The sequence below is a fragment of the Patella vulgata genome, chromosome 5, assembly GCF_932274485.2.
Source record: "Patella vulgata chromosome 5, xgPatVulg1.2, whole genome shotgun sequence".
In the NCBI taxonomy this organism is placed as follows: Eukaryota; Metazoa; Mollusca; class Gastropoda; family Patellidae; genus Patella; species Patella vulgata.
The window spans coordinates 69,097,075-69,112,199 of NC_065883.2; the positions used below are offsets into that span (position 1 = coordinate 69,097,075).

General features: G+C 39.1%; 1 protein-coding gene across 1 annotated transcript; it reads left to right on the forward strand.

Moving 5' to 3' along the window:
* Positions 1-9,181: 9,181 nt before the first annotated feature.
* On the forward strand, positions 9,182-13,748 carry LOC126809726 (uncharacterized). The gene is made up of 2 exons (XM_050534478.2): positions 9,182-10,086; positions 13,006-13,748. Exons 1-2 carry the CDS (start codon positions 9,441-9,443, stop codon positions 13,371-13,373), a joined length of 1,014 nt encoding a protein of 337 aa, XP_050390435.2. The 5' UTR covers positions 9,182-9,440; the 3' UTR covers positions 13,374-13,748.
* The last annotated feature ends 1,377 nt before the right edge of the window (positions 13,749-15,125 follow it).

Below are 15,125 nucleotides of genomic sequence, written 5' to 3' on the forward strand. Positions count from 1 at the left end.
ATGCTTGCACTCAATCAAAATGTGCTTCACTGTCAAAGGAACAAGACAGTGCTCACATTCTGGTTGAGGCTCTCGCTTTAATATGAAAATATGCGTTAAAAAGGTATGACCAATGCGAGAGCGACACAAAACAACTTCATCTCTCCTGTTAGACCTGTAGGAGCTTGGCCAGTCTCCTAAGAGAGGCTTAATGTGATGAAGATTGTTTGTGCCTGCAAGATCCCAAGACCGTTGCCAGCGGTCATAAATAAAATGATTAATAGACGTTTTAAAATCTGTATATGGAGTTAAAAATTCAGATATGGGAAGATCTAAAGCAGACTTGGCAGCCGAGTCTGCTTGATCATTCCCTTTGATATCCATATGACTGGGGAGCCAGCAAAGGACAATGTCCTTGCTGATCAACCCGTTAGATAATAGCAGACTATAAATGGGTGATCAAGCTGTTTATTGTTTATTGCTTGTAACGAAGACAAAGAATCAGTAAAAATTATATACTTTAAGTTAGATGATGATTGAATGAACTCCAAAGCCTGAAGAATGGCCTGGAGTTCAGCTGTAAAGATGGAAGCAGCAGGTGGAAGGCGGACAGATATGGTGTCACGGTAGCCGAAGCTACCCGAACATCATCTTTCGAACCATCTGTGTAAATTTGAGCATAATCACCATATTTAGACCTCAGCTCTCGAAATACAGACTGAAAAACCGTTGAGCTAGTATCTCTCTTTTTATGTTGTGTAAGATCGAAGACGATCTTTGGGGGAGACACAGCCCACGGTGGAGTCCCAAAGAAAGGGGTATTCGCAATACTGTCAAGGCTGATACCAGCCTCAGACAAAAGGGGTTGTATGCGAATACCGAATGGTAGAATAACTTTAGTCTTGAGCATATATACTATTCAAAAAAAGTAGGGGATATTTGATTTTGGGGGCATAATACTAAAATATGCAAATGACTACGAAAAAAGGCACTATAGAACCTAACAGAAGAAACATTTCCAGTTACATGTGACGCCCAAACGCACCAATAGCTACCGCATGGAATGCAGGTGATGCTTGGGATCATCATGGGGGTCCAACCCATGATTTGCACGACTCTGACTTTGAATGTTACAGTCATTGTGGCATTGAATTCCAGGGTGGAAACATCAGTTTAATTGTTTTAGTGACCAGAAAACAAATTTTGATATGCGTCGGCTTACCCAAAATGAAAGGTTACGTGCCCTTGGCATGCTACAGATCGGCACAACACAGGCGGTTGTGGCGCGGACGATGAATGTTTCTCAGTCTGTCATAAGCAGGCTATGGTCCAGATACCGTGATACACAATCTGTACAGGACAGACCACGCTCAGGTCGACCAAGGGCGACAACTCAAGCCCAGGATCGATTTATCCGTACCTTGGCCTTGAGAAATCGTGTCATCACAGCAAATCAGATCAGCGCTCGTCTTCAAACAGACACTGGTGTGAGAGTGAGTGGCCAGACGATTCGGAATCGACTGCATAGGGGTCACCTTCGCGCCCGACGTCCTCGCGTGATCCCTTGTTTGAGAGATCATCACATTCAGGCAAGACGTCGTTGGTGTAGGGATCGTCAACACTGGGATAATCGACGCTGGAGCAATGTGATGTTTTCAGATGAGTCAAGGTTCACTGTTGATTTTTTGGACAGACGTATGAGGGTGTGGCGTCGTCGAAACGAGCGCTTCCAAGACGTTAACGTCATCAGACATGATCGATTTGGGGGTGGTTCTGTTATGGTGTGGGGGGGCATCACTGTTGCTGGAAGAACGGCTTTACATGTTGTTGCAGGGCGTGTTACAGGCCAGTACTACCGGGACAACATCTTGGCAGTCCATGTTGTGCCGTTCGCACGACGTCATGGCCGCCGTTTCATCTTCCAGGATGACAACGCAAGATGTCACAGGGCCAGGATCGTTACAGGTTACCTCCAACAACATCACCACATTACCTTGGCCAGCACTGAGTCCCGACCTCTCCCCCATCGAGCATGTCTGGGACATGCTTGGACAGAGGTTACGTCAACGTGAACAACGTCCTGCCAATGTCCAAGAACTTGCTGCTGCATTGCAACAGGAATGGGACAATCTGGACCAAAATGACCTTAGACGTCTCATTAGGAGTATGCCACGTCGGATCAATGCTTGTTTGGCAAACAGAGGAGGATTTACCCGTTACTGACTTGGTTGTGATGCTGTGGTAACTTTGCTGTTTGACCCCGGGTATCATTTTACCCTTATAATGGTCAGTCTGTGCCTTACTTAGTCTAACGATCATTTGGAATAAATCGATGAATGTGAACTTCATTTCATTTTGTCATTTGTTTCTTCGTCAGTTTCATTAGGTGACTTTAATAACACTCAAAAATCAAATATCCCCTACTTTTTTTGAATAGTATATAAATGCTCATGATAGGGTCTAAATATGGTGTTAAATGAAATATGGTTTGGTAAAGATGCTATTTTCGTAGCATACTGCAGGGCCAGTTTATCACGTCTGTTGTGCAGTGAGGGCTCATGCGCCTCGACGTTTAATGCTCCGAAAGGCATCAGAGGAGAAATTGGATGATGAATTGAATGAAATTGTACTGGCCAGAGAATTAGCAATATCAGGAAATGTTGTCAAGGTGGTATTGTCAACATTTAGATGGTTAACTGATAAAGCACTACTTTTACCTTTAATTCTACGAATCCTATCCCATACCGATTTGGAAGTGGTACGGGAATTTATCCTTGAGACATAACCCTGCCATGAAGACTTCTTTGCTTGGCGTATGGTTCAATTAAGAGAAACCTCGGCCATGTCTTTGATATTTTTAATGTATTTTTAAATAAATCAGAAACGTCCTCTGTATTAGGACGCTTCTGTTTCTTTTTATTTATTGGTGTGGGGGGGATTGGGGAATCCATGAAATATTTTTTTTAAATTCACCCCTCGTCGTCCCCCAGGTTACTTTCCTGCCTACCAGGGGGAGGACTAGCACGGACTACCAGTGCATTGCCTCAGGGCTCGACGAGGGGTATACTCAAGCCAGAAAGTATAAATACTTAGCCAACCTGATTGACCCAAGCCGCCGCTCTGTGGAATGTACTCAGGGCACAAAGGTAAACTTGCTGAGTGAAAACAAAGCAATGAAATTGGAAAAAAAACGTACATTCTACAGAGCTAAAAAGGACCAAAGCCGATTGATCAGAGTGGGCCACTCTGACCTCCCGTCTAAGTGAACCATGGGCCAAAGTAATGTGTTGGAGAGAAAGGGCTCGCAAGCCAAATCCCCACTCAATTACCAGGATCCCACTCTCCACCGACACGGGTCGCAACGCACGGCAAACACGTTGCCCCATTACAGGGATCCTTTTAGTCGCCTTTTACGACACGCAGGACATACGAAGGGTATATTCTTATCACCCCCTACACCCCGGGGGGGGGGGGGTAAGGGTCTAAATATGGTGTTAAATGAAATATGGTTTGGTAAAGATGCTATTTTCGTAGAATACTGCAGGGCCAGTTTATCCCGTCTGTTGTGCAGTGAGGGCTCATGCGCCTCGACGTATAAACTGTCCACTGGAGATGTACGAAATGCTCCTAAACTGATTCAAAGTCCTTGGAAATGAAATGAAATGTTGTTTAATGGCACTTCAGCTTCAACCGGGCTATATTGCGCCAAACATATGGTGATTTATGCGAGACAAGTTAAATAAATATCACAGAAAAAGTATTATATGCATAAATAAAAACAATATCACAGTAACTAAAATTAAAAATGAAATAAACCTTGTATGCATATTAATATTTAAAATACAAAAATGAAGTGATAAATATACAATTAAAATTTATGATAAAAACATGTCTCTTTTAAAAAGTCTAGTATGTTACAATATAAACCCGGTTGGGCAAATAGATGACGTAGAGACTAAGTCCTTGGTTGTGTATGGTGTCGAGCTCTTTGAGATAAGACTCGCGGGCAGACCTATACACAATACACCCATAATCGAGTTTTGATCTTATTAAAGCTCGATATAATCGGAGCAAGACCTTACGATCTGCTCCCCAGTCAGTATTTGATAAGACTCTCAATATGTTGAGGGCTTTCAGACATTTCTTTTTTAGGCTTTTAATTTGGGGGATAAATGATAATTTCTTATCAAATATCAGCCCCAGAAATTTGGTTTCATCCACAACTGGAAGGCGGTTGCCATCCAAATAAAGTTCTGGATCTGGATGCAAACCTCCTTTCTGACAGAAATGCATGCAGACAGTCTTGGATTTCGAAAAACGAAATCCATTTTCGGTTGCCCATTGTTGTTATCTAGAAGGAACCGGTCGTAAATAGAATATCTCCACGAGGTTTATTCTCGGATTGGGAGGATGATTCGAGTCAGTTAGGTTCTTATAATATTCATGGGATGTTGGTGTCAGGTTTTTCCATTCATAGGAAGGGTGTATCAGATAAGGGGGATCAAGTTTGTAGGCAAATAACTTTGGCTAACCTGGATTCCGAAGAAATGAAATAAAATGTTGTTTAATGACAGGTCAGCTCCAACCGGGCTATATTGCGCCAAACATATGGTGAATCTAACGAAACAAATTATCACATAAATGAATTTATATATGTAAATAAAAACAAATATATTAATTTAAAAAAAACAAATCTTTTACATATATAAATATTTAAAACGATATACATGATTAAATATATACAATTAAAATTGAAAATAAAATTTTGTCTCTTAAAAATGTTAGCACTTTATCATATAGCTCCAGTTGAGCAAATAGCTGACGTACTGACTGGCAACGGTAGTATTTAGATCTAATATACTTGAGATGTTTGCACTCAATCAATATGTGTTTCACTGTCAAAGGAACATGACAGTGAACACATTCCGGTTGAGGCTCTCGCTTCAAAATGAAAATATTAGTTAAAAAGGTATGACCAATGCGAGAGCGACACAAATCAACTTCATGTCTCCTGTTGGTTCTATAGGAGTTGGGCCAATCTCCTAGGAGAGGCTTAATGTGATGACGTTTGTTTGTGCCTGCAAGATCCCAAGACCGTTGCCAGCGGCCATATATAAAAGAAATAATGGGGGATTTAAAATCGGTGAATGATAAAAGGAATTTTGATATGGGAAGATCTAAAGCAGACTTGGCAGATAAGGCTGCCTGATCATTCCCTTTAATATCAACGTGACTAGGGAGCCAGCAAAGACTGTGTCCTTGCCGATAAACTCGTGGGATAGTAGCAGACGATGATTCCGAAAAGGAAATGGTAGAAAATCAGAAAAAGGATTCTAATTTTAGATTTATACTGGCCTGGTTTAAGGAGGGTAATTCCTCATTAGAAAGTTAATCCTTAGTAGTCCTGCCGCTAAATATTATTGGATACATACGGAATTGTTTTACTTAAATGAAAAGGGAATTTTAATTACAAAGGATCCCTGTGATGGCTCGTCTCAATTAGTGGTTCCTAAAAATTATATACAGGAAATTATCGCATTGTGCCATGATCTCCCTTCAGCGGGGCACCAAGGTTTAAAGAGAACTCAAAAGAAAATTAGAATTAATTATTTTTGGTACTGTATGTCCAAAGATGTAGCGGCTTATTTGCAAACCTGTAGGGTTTGTAGTACTTGTAAAAAGACTACTTTTCATGTTCGTTCGGGCCTCTACCAAAGTCAACTCGGGGTTATGAACATATTCTAATGATGGTAGATCAGTTTACGAAAGTGTCTTCAGTTATCCTCGCAAACGGCTGAAGTAACTGCACAAGCCACAGTAGACCAATTCTTCTCTCGTTTTGGGTATCCTTTCCAAATGTTCACGGATCAAGGTAGTAACTTTCAGCGTGAACTGTTTAATGAGTTCCGTCATCATATGCAAATCCATAAAGCGCGAACTACTCCGTATCGCCCTTCTTCGAATGGGCAAGCAGAAAGGTATAAAAGAACTTTAATGGATGTTTTGTAGATGAAAAACAAGATAACTGGAATCAACATTTAGTCTGTTCCAGGCGACACAACGACTCGAAAATTGCTTACTATTTCTTGAATTTTTAGTTAAAATTTAACGACCTACCTTCGATTGTCACCCCATTACTTTCTTCGTCGAACCTTGACGCCTATAAATTCGATAAAATCCTTTATTCTCTTGTTAATTTCACATTTTTCCGACACTAAACAATTTCTCAGAACATAAACATTACCACTGCGCTTGCGTAAATTGGGTCACTCGTATATCAGGTAGGGGTATAAGGTATTCCACAAATCGGGTGCATTCGTTTAATAATATTTGTGCTGTAGGGTTCGCCCGTTTGTTTTGCGGTAGTGCGAGGGGTGTGTGTGTGTGTTTTAGGTTTCTTTGGTTACCGGTATTTTAATATTCATAGTATTGCATATCTCCTCAAATATTCCTCACAGAACACTTATTTTCTGAATTAGATGGCATGGTAACCTTTCTGATAAAGTGTAAATTTGTACGATATCTTATAATTTTATGGACTTAAATAGTTTTGATTAACGGTATCTATTTTTATATTCGCGTTCCACGGGCACACATTTGTTTCAGATATTGTTGTAGAATAGATAGAAAAAACGAATCGTAGAAAATATAATTCCTTGAACAATGGACCATCCTTTCATCATGCATTTGCAAGTGCACGATGATGCGTGTATATAAGAAGGTGGATTATATAAGTTTATGCCTCTAAAGGGGGTGGCTCCAGAACCTTAGATATCCGTAAAGAGTGTACATTAAAAGAGTTAGAAAAGGAAATATTTGATTTGTTTTTTCCATCAGGTGTTTGTAAAATTCAAAACAAATACATAAATGATACACAGAAATATTACTTGGCGAATTTTACAGGTTAAAAGATTGATGGTGTTCTAAAAAAATGGTAAAAATTTTACCATCCAAAATTACTTGGAGGAAGTATTAACCCATCCAGTTAGAATATACCTACACAGTGTTTACCGCCAAGGTTTGTTGATATGAAATGAATGATATATTGGGAATATATATATATATATATATATATTGTTGTTTTTAGGGTTTTTTGTACTGGTATTAATGTTGAAATAGTATTATAATTCATTTCACAATTCCTTAACTCTGATCTAAAAAAAAAATCCAAACTTGTTGATGTAATATGTTTAATAGTTTTAAATATCCTTAAAGAAAACACACAATAATAAAGTGTAATCTCTAAATGTATTACAAACAAAAGCAATTGGATTAACTTTTGAAGAATAAGAGATGTAACCTAAAGCATAAATAACGTTTTGAAAATATATTATAATTAATATTTTAAAAACTTGCAATCATTTCAACCTAATAATATCCAATAACTATGAAAGTTTTACCCCCCTCTTACTCATTTGAACACTATCCGAAGAGTTTTCCTTATTCACAGCTCTACATACAAGCAAAATAACAATACAATCCCGTCACAGTTTTACAATTTCATCCCTTTAATAGCAATTCTCAATAGTAATAAATGACCTTAACTGTACACTAAGCATCTCTATAATTACTAATGACAAGTTAAAAATTCCATTTCTAGACATTTAGCCCTTCTCACATATCCTTTACTGACAGACATAAAACATAGGTTGTTGCATATTTATTCTTTTGTAGGGGCATTTAAAAATCACCCAAAACTGGTCAAGAGTAAAACCCATGAAGTAATTATCAGAAATAATAAAAATTTGGCTGGCTTCTATTTCTTCATGGTGCTAAAATTTAATATGCACAACATGGGCTGGTAATCAGATGCTATAACTGTTCAAGTTATTGGAATAGGATTCTTCGTTTCATGAACATAAACACTGGGTATAAATTTCAAATCAATCGGATAATAACTTTAGTCACAAGGAGGGTCGCCAGATATTGAAAAGTGATCAAGGGCAATAAGTCTGAAAGTAATAATCAGCTTATTTATCTCATGAACAAAATGTGTATAAATTCCAAGTCAATCGGTTGATAACTTTAGCATCTTGATCAAGGGCCATAACTCTGGCAGTAATTATTGGAAATCGCTGAAAATCATTAGGCGTCTTCGTCTCATGAATTTACACACTGTGCATCAATTTCAAGCGAATCGGACGACAACGTTAGCCTCTAGAGCGTCCACAAGATTTTAAAAAGTGAAACGTGATCATGGGCCATATCTCTGGCAGTGAAAATCAATGGGCTTCTAAGTCTCATGGCCATAAACACTGTATATAAATTTAAAATCAATCGGATGATAACTTTAGGCCCTAGAGAGTCCACAATCTGACCGACGGAGGCGACGACGATATATTTCAATGTTGGCGTATAAAATTTGCAACCTGTAGGGTGTTTACCATCCTGTCTTGATCATGCCAAATCTGAACAAAATCTCATAAGAATTAGTCTGAAAGGTGTTTACAGACAAAATATTCACGAAAAGTGGGCATGACAACGCCCCTATGGGTCGGGCATGCATTTACATCAGTAGGTGTCATTTTCTCTTTGAAAATAATGCTCATGCCAAATTTGAAGAAAATACATTAACAATCGCGGCCTGTAGAGTGTTTACAGACAAAATATTAATATAGGTACCATCCTGTTATTCAAATGATTGATCATGCCGAATTTGAACAAAATCTGTTAATAATTGCAACCTGTAGAATATTTACAGACAAAATAATAACAAAAAAGCGGGATTGGTACAACCCCGCGGGGTAGGGTATGCACCAAGTGCCGTCCTAGGATATAAGGAATAAGTATGCCAAGTTCCAAGATGACCCATTCAAAACTGCCGCCGGTAGATGAGACACTAAAATAGGTGCTGTCCTCAGTTTAGAGGCAATAAGTGTGCCAAGTTTCAAGACGATCGTTTAAGAATTGCGGCCACAAAATATTAACAAAAATTGGGCGTGTCACTGCCCCTGTGGGTTGGGCATGGACCAATATAAATAGTTACAATCCTGTTGTTGAAATGATTGTTCTTGCCGAATTTGAACCAAATCTGTTAATAATTGTGACCTGTAGAGAATTTACAGACACAAATATTAACAAAGATATAGGCGTGACACTGTAATATGATGTACAAGCTTTCCTTGTACTCTTTATTATGTATTAGTATTAACATGTAAAATGGGAGATAACCCCTCCTGGCTTATAGCAGAATAGAGTTATCTCCATTTAGGAAGTTCGTTGATTAAAGATGGCTGAACCATAAATAGTGTATTTTATATCTCAGTGTTACCAATCCGTCCACATCGTCCGTACAATCATGAAACATGGTGTCAGAATGGATCAAAACTAAAAAGAAATCCTCACTCCTCATTATAAAATACGAATTTCCGACAGATGGGGCGGAATTAAGATACAGGAACATTTTTTGTCAAACTCACTAATTTCGGCGCCATAACTGATTTACACACACTAGCAAAACAATGTCCTCTACACCGCATCCTAACGTAGACTGGAGTTCAAAGAACCTTCCCGAAGCATGGAAAAAGTTCAAGCAACACGTCCGTTTGATGTTTATGGGACCATTAAAGAAAGCAACACAGGCTGAGCAGTGTGCGTACCTTTTAATTTGGGCCGGTGAGAAAGGCAGAGATATCTATAACACATTCACAGTTACAGAACAAGAAGCAGCAAGTTTAAATTCAGTTCTAGATAAATTTGACTCGTATGTGACCCCAAAGTCAAGTTCGTTATTCGCCCGATATCAATTTCAGACAAGAATACAACATGAAGGGGAAACAATAGAACAATTTACAACAGACCTGCAGCTCTTGGTTCAAGACTGTGCCTATGATAAGCCCCAAGAAATGGTCAGAGACAGAATTGTCTGTGGAATCCTGCACTCGAAAGTCAGGGAAAAACTTCTCGATATTGGAGATACGTTGGACATGACAAAGGCTATAGACGTATGTCGTTCACATGAAATAACACAATCTCACCTTAAATCAATGTCAAGCTCCAAAGCACAGCCACAGCAATCTCTAGAAACAGTAGACGCTATTTCAAAGTTCCGACATAAGCACACTGACAGATCGCAACACAGTGATGCTAACCGAAACCGAAGACAAGGCCAAAGGCAACGATCACATCAGAGTTCCAGACAACCTGATGAACGCTGTTCATTCTGTGGTCAACAGCACGGAAAACATCAAAGATGTCCAGCAAAAGGATCACAGTGTTCGAAATGCAGAAAATGGCATCATTTTGCAATTGTTTGCCGTTCTGGTTCTTTCAATTACAGAGATCACAGAAAGATACACACAATAGATCAGGATGATGACAGCTACTCGGATACTGATGTCAGCGAGTTATATATTGACTCTATAGAGGGCAAAGGGACACCAAAAGACCAAGCTTTTGTAAAATTGGAAATAGGTCAAGGGCAAACAACAACTTTCAAAATTGATACAGGATCTCAAGTCAATGTCCTACCATTCGACCATTTCCAGAAAATTCCAAACCCCCCTCTATTGAAGAACACAGAAGAGCGACTCACCGGATACTCAGGACAACAATTAAAAGTCCACGGATTCATAGATTTACAGTGTAGCTATAAAACCAAATCAGCCACTGATAAATTTTACATCATAAATACCACAGGTCCTCCCATACTAGGCTTGCCTCTCTTAACCAAAATGAAGTTGGTAAAATTCATATTTTCTCTCGAAGAAGCAACGATTCCACTCTCACGTGAATCCGTTTTGAATGAATACAAAAATATATTTAAAGGAATTGGCGAATTTGATGGCGAAGTCACAATTCAAATCGAAGATAATGCCGTCCCAGCAGTACATGCTCCGAGACGAGTTCCACATTCCATACAGGATCGCCTCAAGAATGAACTTGATAATATGGAGAAGAATAACATCATTAAAAAGGTTACAGAACCTACAGATTGGGTAAATTCGTTAGTCGTGGTAGAAAAACCACACAGCAAAAAACTCAGAATATGCCTGGATCCTCTGGACCTAAACAGAGCGATTAAAAGACCTCATTACCATCTTAAAACTATTGATGATGCTTTTGCCTTACTTAATGGAGCCAAGTTTTTCAGCAAATTAGATGCTAGATCTGGTTATTGGAACATCAAGCTAACGGAATCTTCTTCATACCTAACAACTTTCAATTCAATATACGGCAGATACAGATTCCTGCGCATGCCTTTCGGGATCATCTCAGCTCAAGATGTTTTTCAACGTAAGATTGACGAAATCTATGGCGATATTCCCGGATGCATAGCGATCGTAGATGATATATTAATATTCGGCAGAACACGTGAAGAACACGACGCTAACTTGCTCGCAGTTCTTAATAGAAGTTGCCAGAAAAATGTTAAATTGAATCCAGACAAATTAGTTATAGGGACCACAGAAGTTAGCTACTTCGGTCACCTTATTACAGCTGATGGAATCAAAATAGATCCAGAGAAAGTAAAGGCAATCGACGAAATGAAGGCTCCATCAGACAAGAAAGAACTGGAAACAATATTAGGAATGATCAACTACCTAGCCAGATTCTCGCCTTCACTTTCTGAAATTACAACTCCATTAAGGGAACTAACGAAGAAGACGATAGCATTCCACTGGGATCAGAGACATGACAGCGCTTTAAACCATGTCAAGAAACTAATCACCAGTGAACCAGTGCTGGCGTACTTCAATCCATCAAAACATATCACGCTACAAGTTGACGCATCAAAACACGGACTTGGAGCAATACTTATGCAGGAGCAGAAACCAATAGCATACGCTTCAAAATCATTAACAACATCAGAGCAGAATTATGCTCAAATTGAAAAAGAGCTGTATGCAGTGCTATTTGGTTGCAAAAAATTTCATCAAATGGTATACGGACATCAGATCACAGTTGAATCTGATCATAAACCTCTCCAAACCATAATGAAGAAACCATTAGCGACAGCACCAACACGTTTACAACGGATGCTCCTACAACTACAGAAATACGACATTAACGTTATCTTTGTACCCGGAAAGGACATTCCTGTAGCAGATACACTTAGTCGTAATTTCATCACAATACCACCAGATAACATGTCTCAAGAAATGGATTTACTAGTCCACAGCGTAATGGCCAACCTACCAGTTAGTGATCAGAAAATGTCAAAACTACGGAAAGAGATAACAACAGATCAACAAATGAACAAGTTGAAAACAACTATTCTAGATGGATGGCCACAACACCGCAAGAAATGCCCATCAGAGGTACAAGAATATTGGAATTACAGAGACCAACTCACAGTCATGGAGAATCTTATATTCAAGGGACACAAAATAATAATTCCCAAGAGCCTACGATCCGAAATGTTGACAAAGATACACTCTAGTCACTTTGGTATAGAAAAGTGTCAGCAGCGTGCCAGAGACATCTTATTTTGGCCCGGCATGAACCGAGACATTGAGAAGATTGTCACCAACTGTACAATATGTGGCGAGAAACAGTCTTCCAACACGAAGGAACCACTAAAACCACATCAGATACCAACACGACCTTGGCAGAAAGTATGCACGGACTTATTCACCATTAACAACAAGAACTACATCGTACTCACTGATTATTACAGCCGATACTTCGAGATCGACAAACTTCATTCTCTCTCATCAGCAGCAGTTATCAGTAAACTATCAGCAAACTTTGCTCGCTTCGGCATTCCAGACATAGTTATCAGTGATAATGGTCCGCAATTCTCCTCCAGTGAATTTTACAATTTCGCCAAGACTTGGGATTTCAAACACATCACGTCTAGTCCAAAGTACCCACAATCAAATGGTCTGGCTGAGAAAAGTGTACAGACAGCAAAGAACATTTTAAACAAAACGAAGAAAGATGGTGGAAACACATATATCAGTCTTCTGGAATATAGAGTGACTCCAATAGACAATTTAGCTTCCCCAGCACAATTACTAATGGGTCGCCGTCTACGTTCCATCCTCCCAGTAACAGAAACACAACTCCAACCTGAAATACAAGATCCTGCCAATGTATGTGCCACACGAGAAAACAGACAAACCCAACAGAAACGCTTTTATGACCGAACAGCTAAGCCGCTTCCAGACCTTCAACATAACGACAAGGTGTACGTCCAGAAAAGCGACAACAACAAATCTTGGACACCTGGCATAATTTCCAGTGTTTTGCCACACAGATCTTACCTCGTCAGAACATCAGATGACCAAACGTATCGGAGAAACAGACGACACATAAAACAGAGATCCTCTGAAAATGGTCCAGAACACTCCATACAACTCAACAACCAAAAACCAGAAGCCAATAGCAGCATACCATCCAGAAAGAAATCTAGTCGCACTATAACCAAACCAAAGAAATTAGACATTTAACATGTGCCAAAAACTGTGTTATAAAATGTGATCACTAAAATGTGATAACAAAATAACAAGTAGTATTTTAGAGTATTTCATATAATTTTATTCAAGTTTCAATTTTCATTATCAAATTTATTACATGCAAAAGTTAAAAATTAAGCTTTGAACTATATGCGTAATCAATGAAGTATTTACTAATGCTTAAAATTATTTTTATTCCAAAACAAAAGGGATGTAATATGATGTACAAGCTTTCCTTGTACTCTTTATTATGTATTAGTATTAACATGTAAAATGGGAGATAACCCCTCCTGGCTTATAGCAGAATAGAGTTATCTCCATTTAGGAAGTTCGTTGATTAAAGATGGCTGAACCATAAATAGTGTATTTTATATCTCAGTGTTACCAATCCGTCCACATCGTCCGTACAATCATGAAACAGACACCGCCTCTGGTGGTCGGGCTCGGGCATGCACCAAAATCAACAGGTGCCGTAATTAGGTATAAGGAATAAGTATGCCAAGTTCCAAGATGATCCATTTAGAATTGCGGTCTGCAGGCGATACACTCAACAATAGGGATCATCCTTAGGGTAAAAGGAATAAGTGCGCAAAGTTTCAAGACGATCCGTTAGAATTGTGGCCTGTAGGCGATGCACAGACTCATAGAGAGAGAGAGAGATAGGGGGGTTTAACGTCCACTCGACACAAACTAGATCATTTCGGGACTAACATATGGTTCAGGGAAAACCCACGAGGTTAGACATACGACCCTACTTTGTCATGTACAAGCTTGGGCTGGAAACCACACCACTTGACTCAATGACAGACACACAGACAAGGGCGGCTTCATAATATGTTCACATGATGAAATGAAATGGGGTTTAACGTCCTACTGTTCTGCCCTGACTGAGCTAATGAAGACGGTTCACATTATGAATGTGGACGTATACAAATGGATACGAATACAACTCAAACTGCACTGTGAGTGTGAATCTACTTCCACTTGATCAACCATTATTTCCCGTAAATCCTTCGGCTTTTCATGTATATTCATCATACTATTCTAGTATCGCAAGAGTTATCGCTCTTCAAAGTGAAGGTAAGAACAGTCATATCTCATGACCAAACATTCGTATTTATTCAGCAATAATCCCGGTAAGCAATCATTTATTATTCTAGCGATCGCATGGATAGTAAGATCCTGTAGATTTCGTAATCTTTCGATATTTGTCGATTTTTGTTTTTACTTTAAGCCAGTGTGGACGTTAGCTCCATACTTTTGAGTTTTCACTCATCTTTAACTGGTTGAACGTCGTTCAATTCTGTTAAAATGGCTACCGATATGGACGATGTCCTATCTATTACCGACCCAGAAGCTGATTCTGAGTCGTTTAGTTTTGTACCACCTGCAGAGGTATCGAAGACTATACCTTATAAATCTTATAAAGCCAGGGGTAGAAAACCAGGTAAAATAAAATCTGTGGTTCAGGTTGTCAATACTGCTACTGAACCGATATGTACGATGGTACAGTCGCACTCAGACACGACGTCACAGGTGAGACCTGTTTACACGACTAAACTTATTGTCGTATTGTCTCCCTTTAGTCGTATTATCTCCCTTTAATTATGTATTACAAAAAGAAGTAAAATAAATGATCAAACCGGATGTAGATGCTGGGAAGATGAAAAGCACATGGAGCGTTGGTTTTTCTGTTAACTATTATTAATCATGAAGTGTCGGAGCTCTATCAGCTGTAATCGTTGT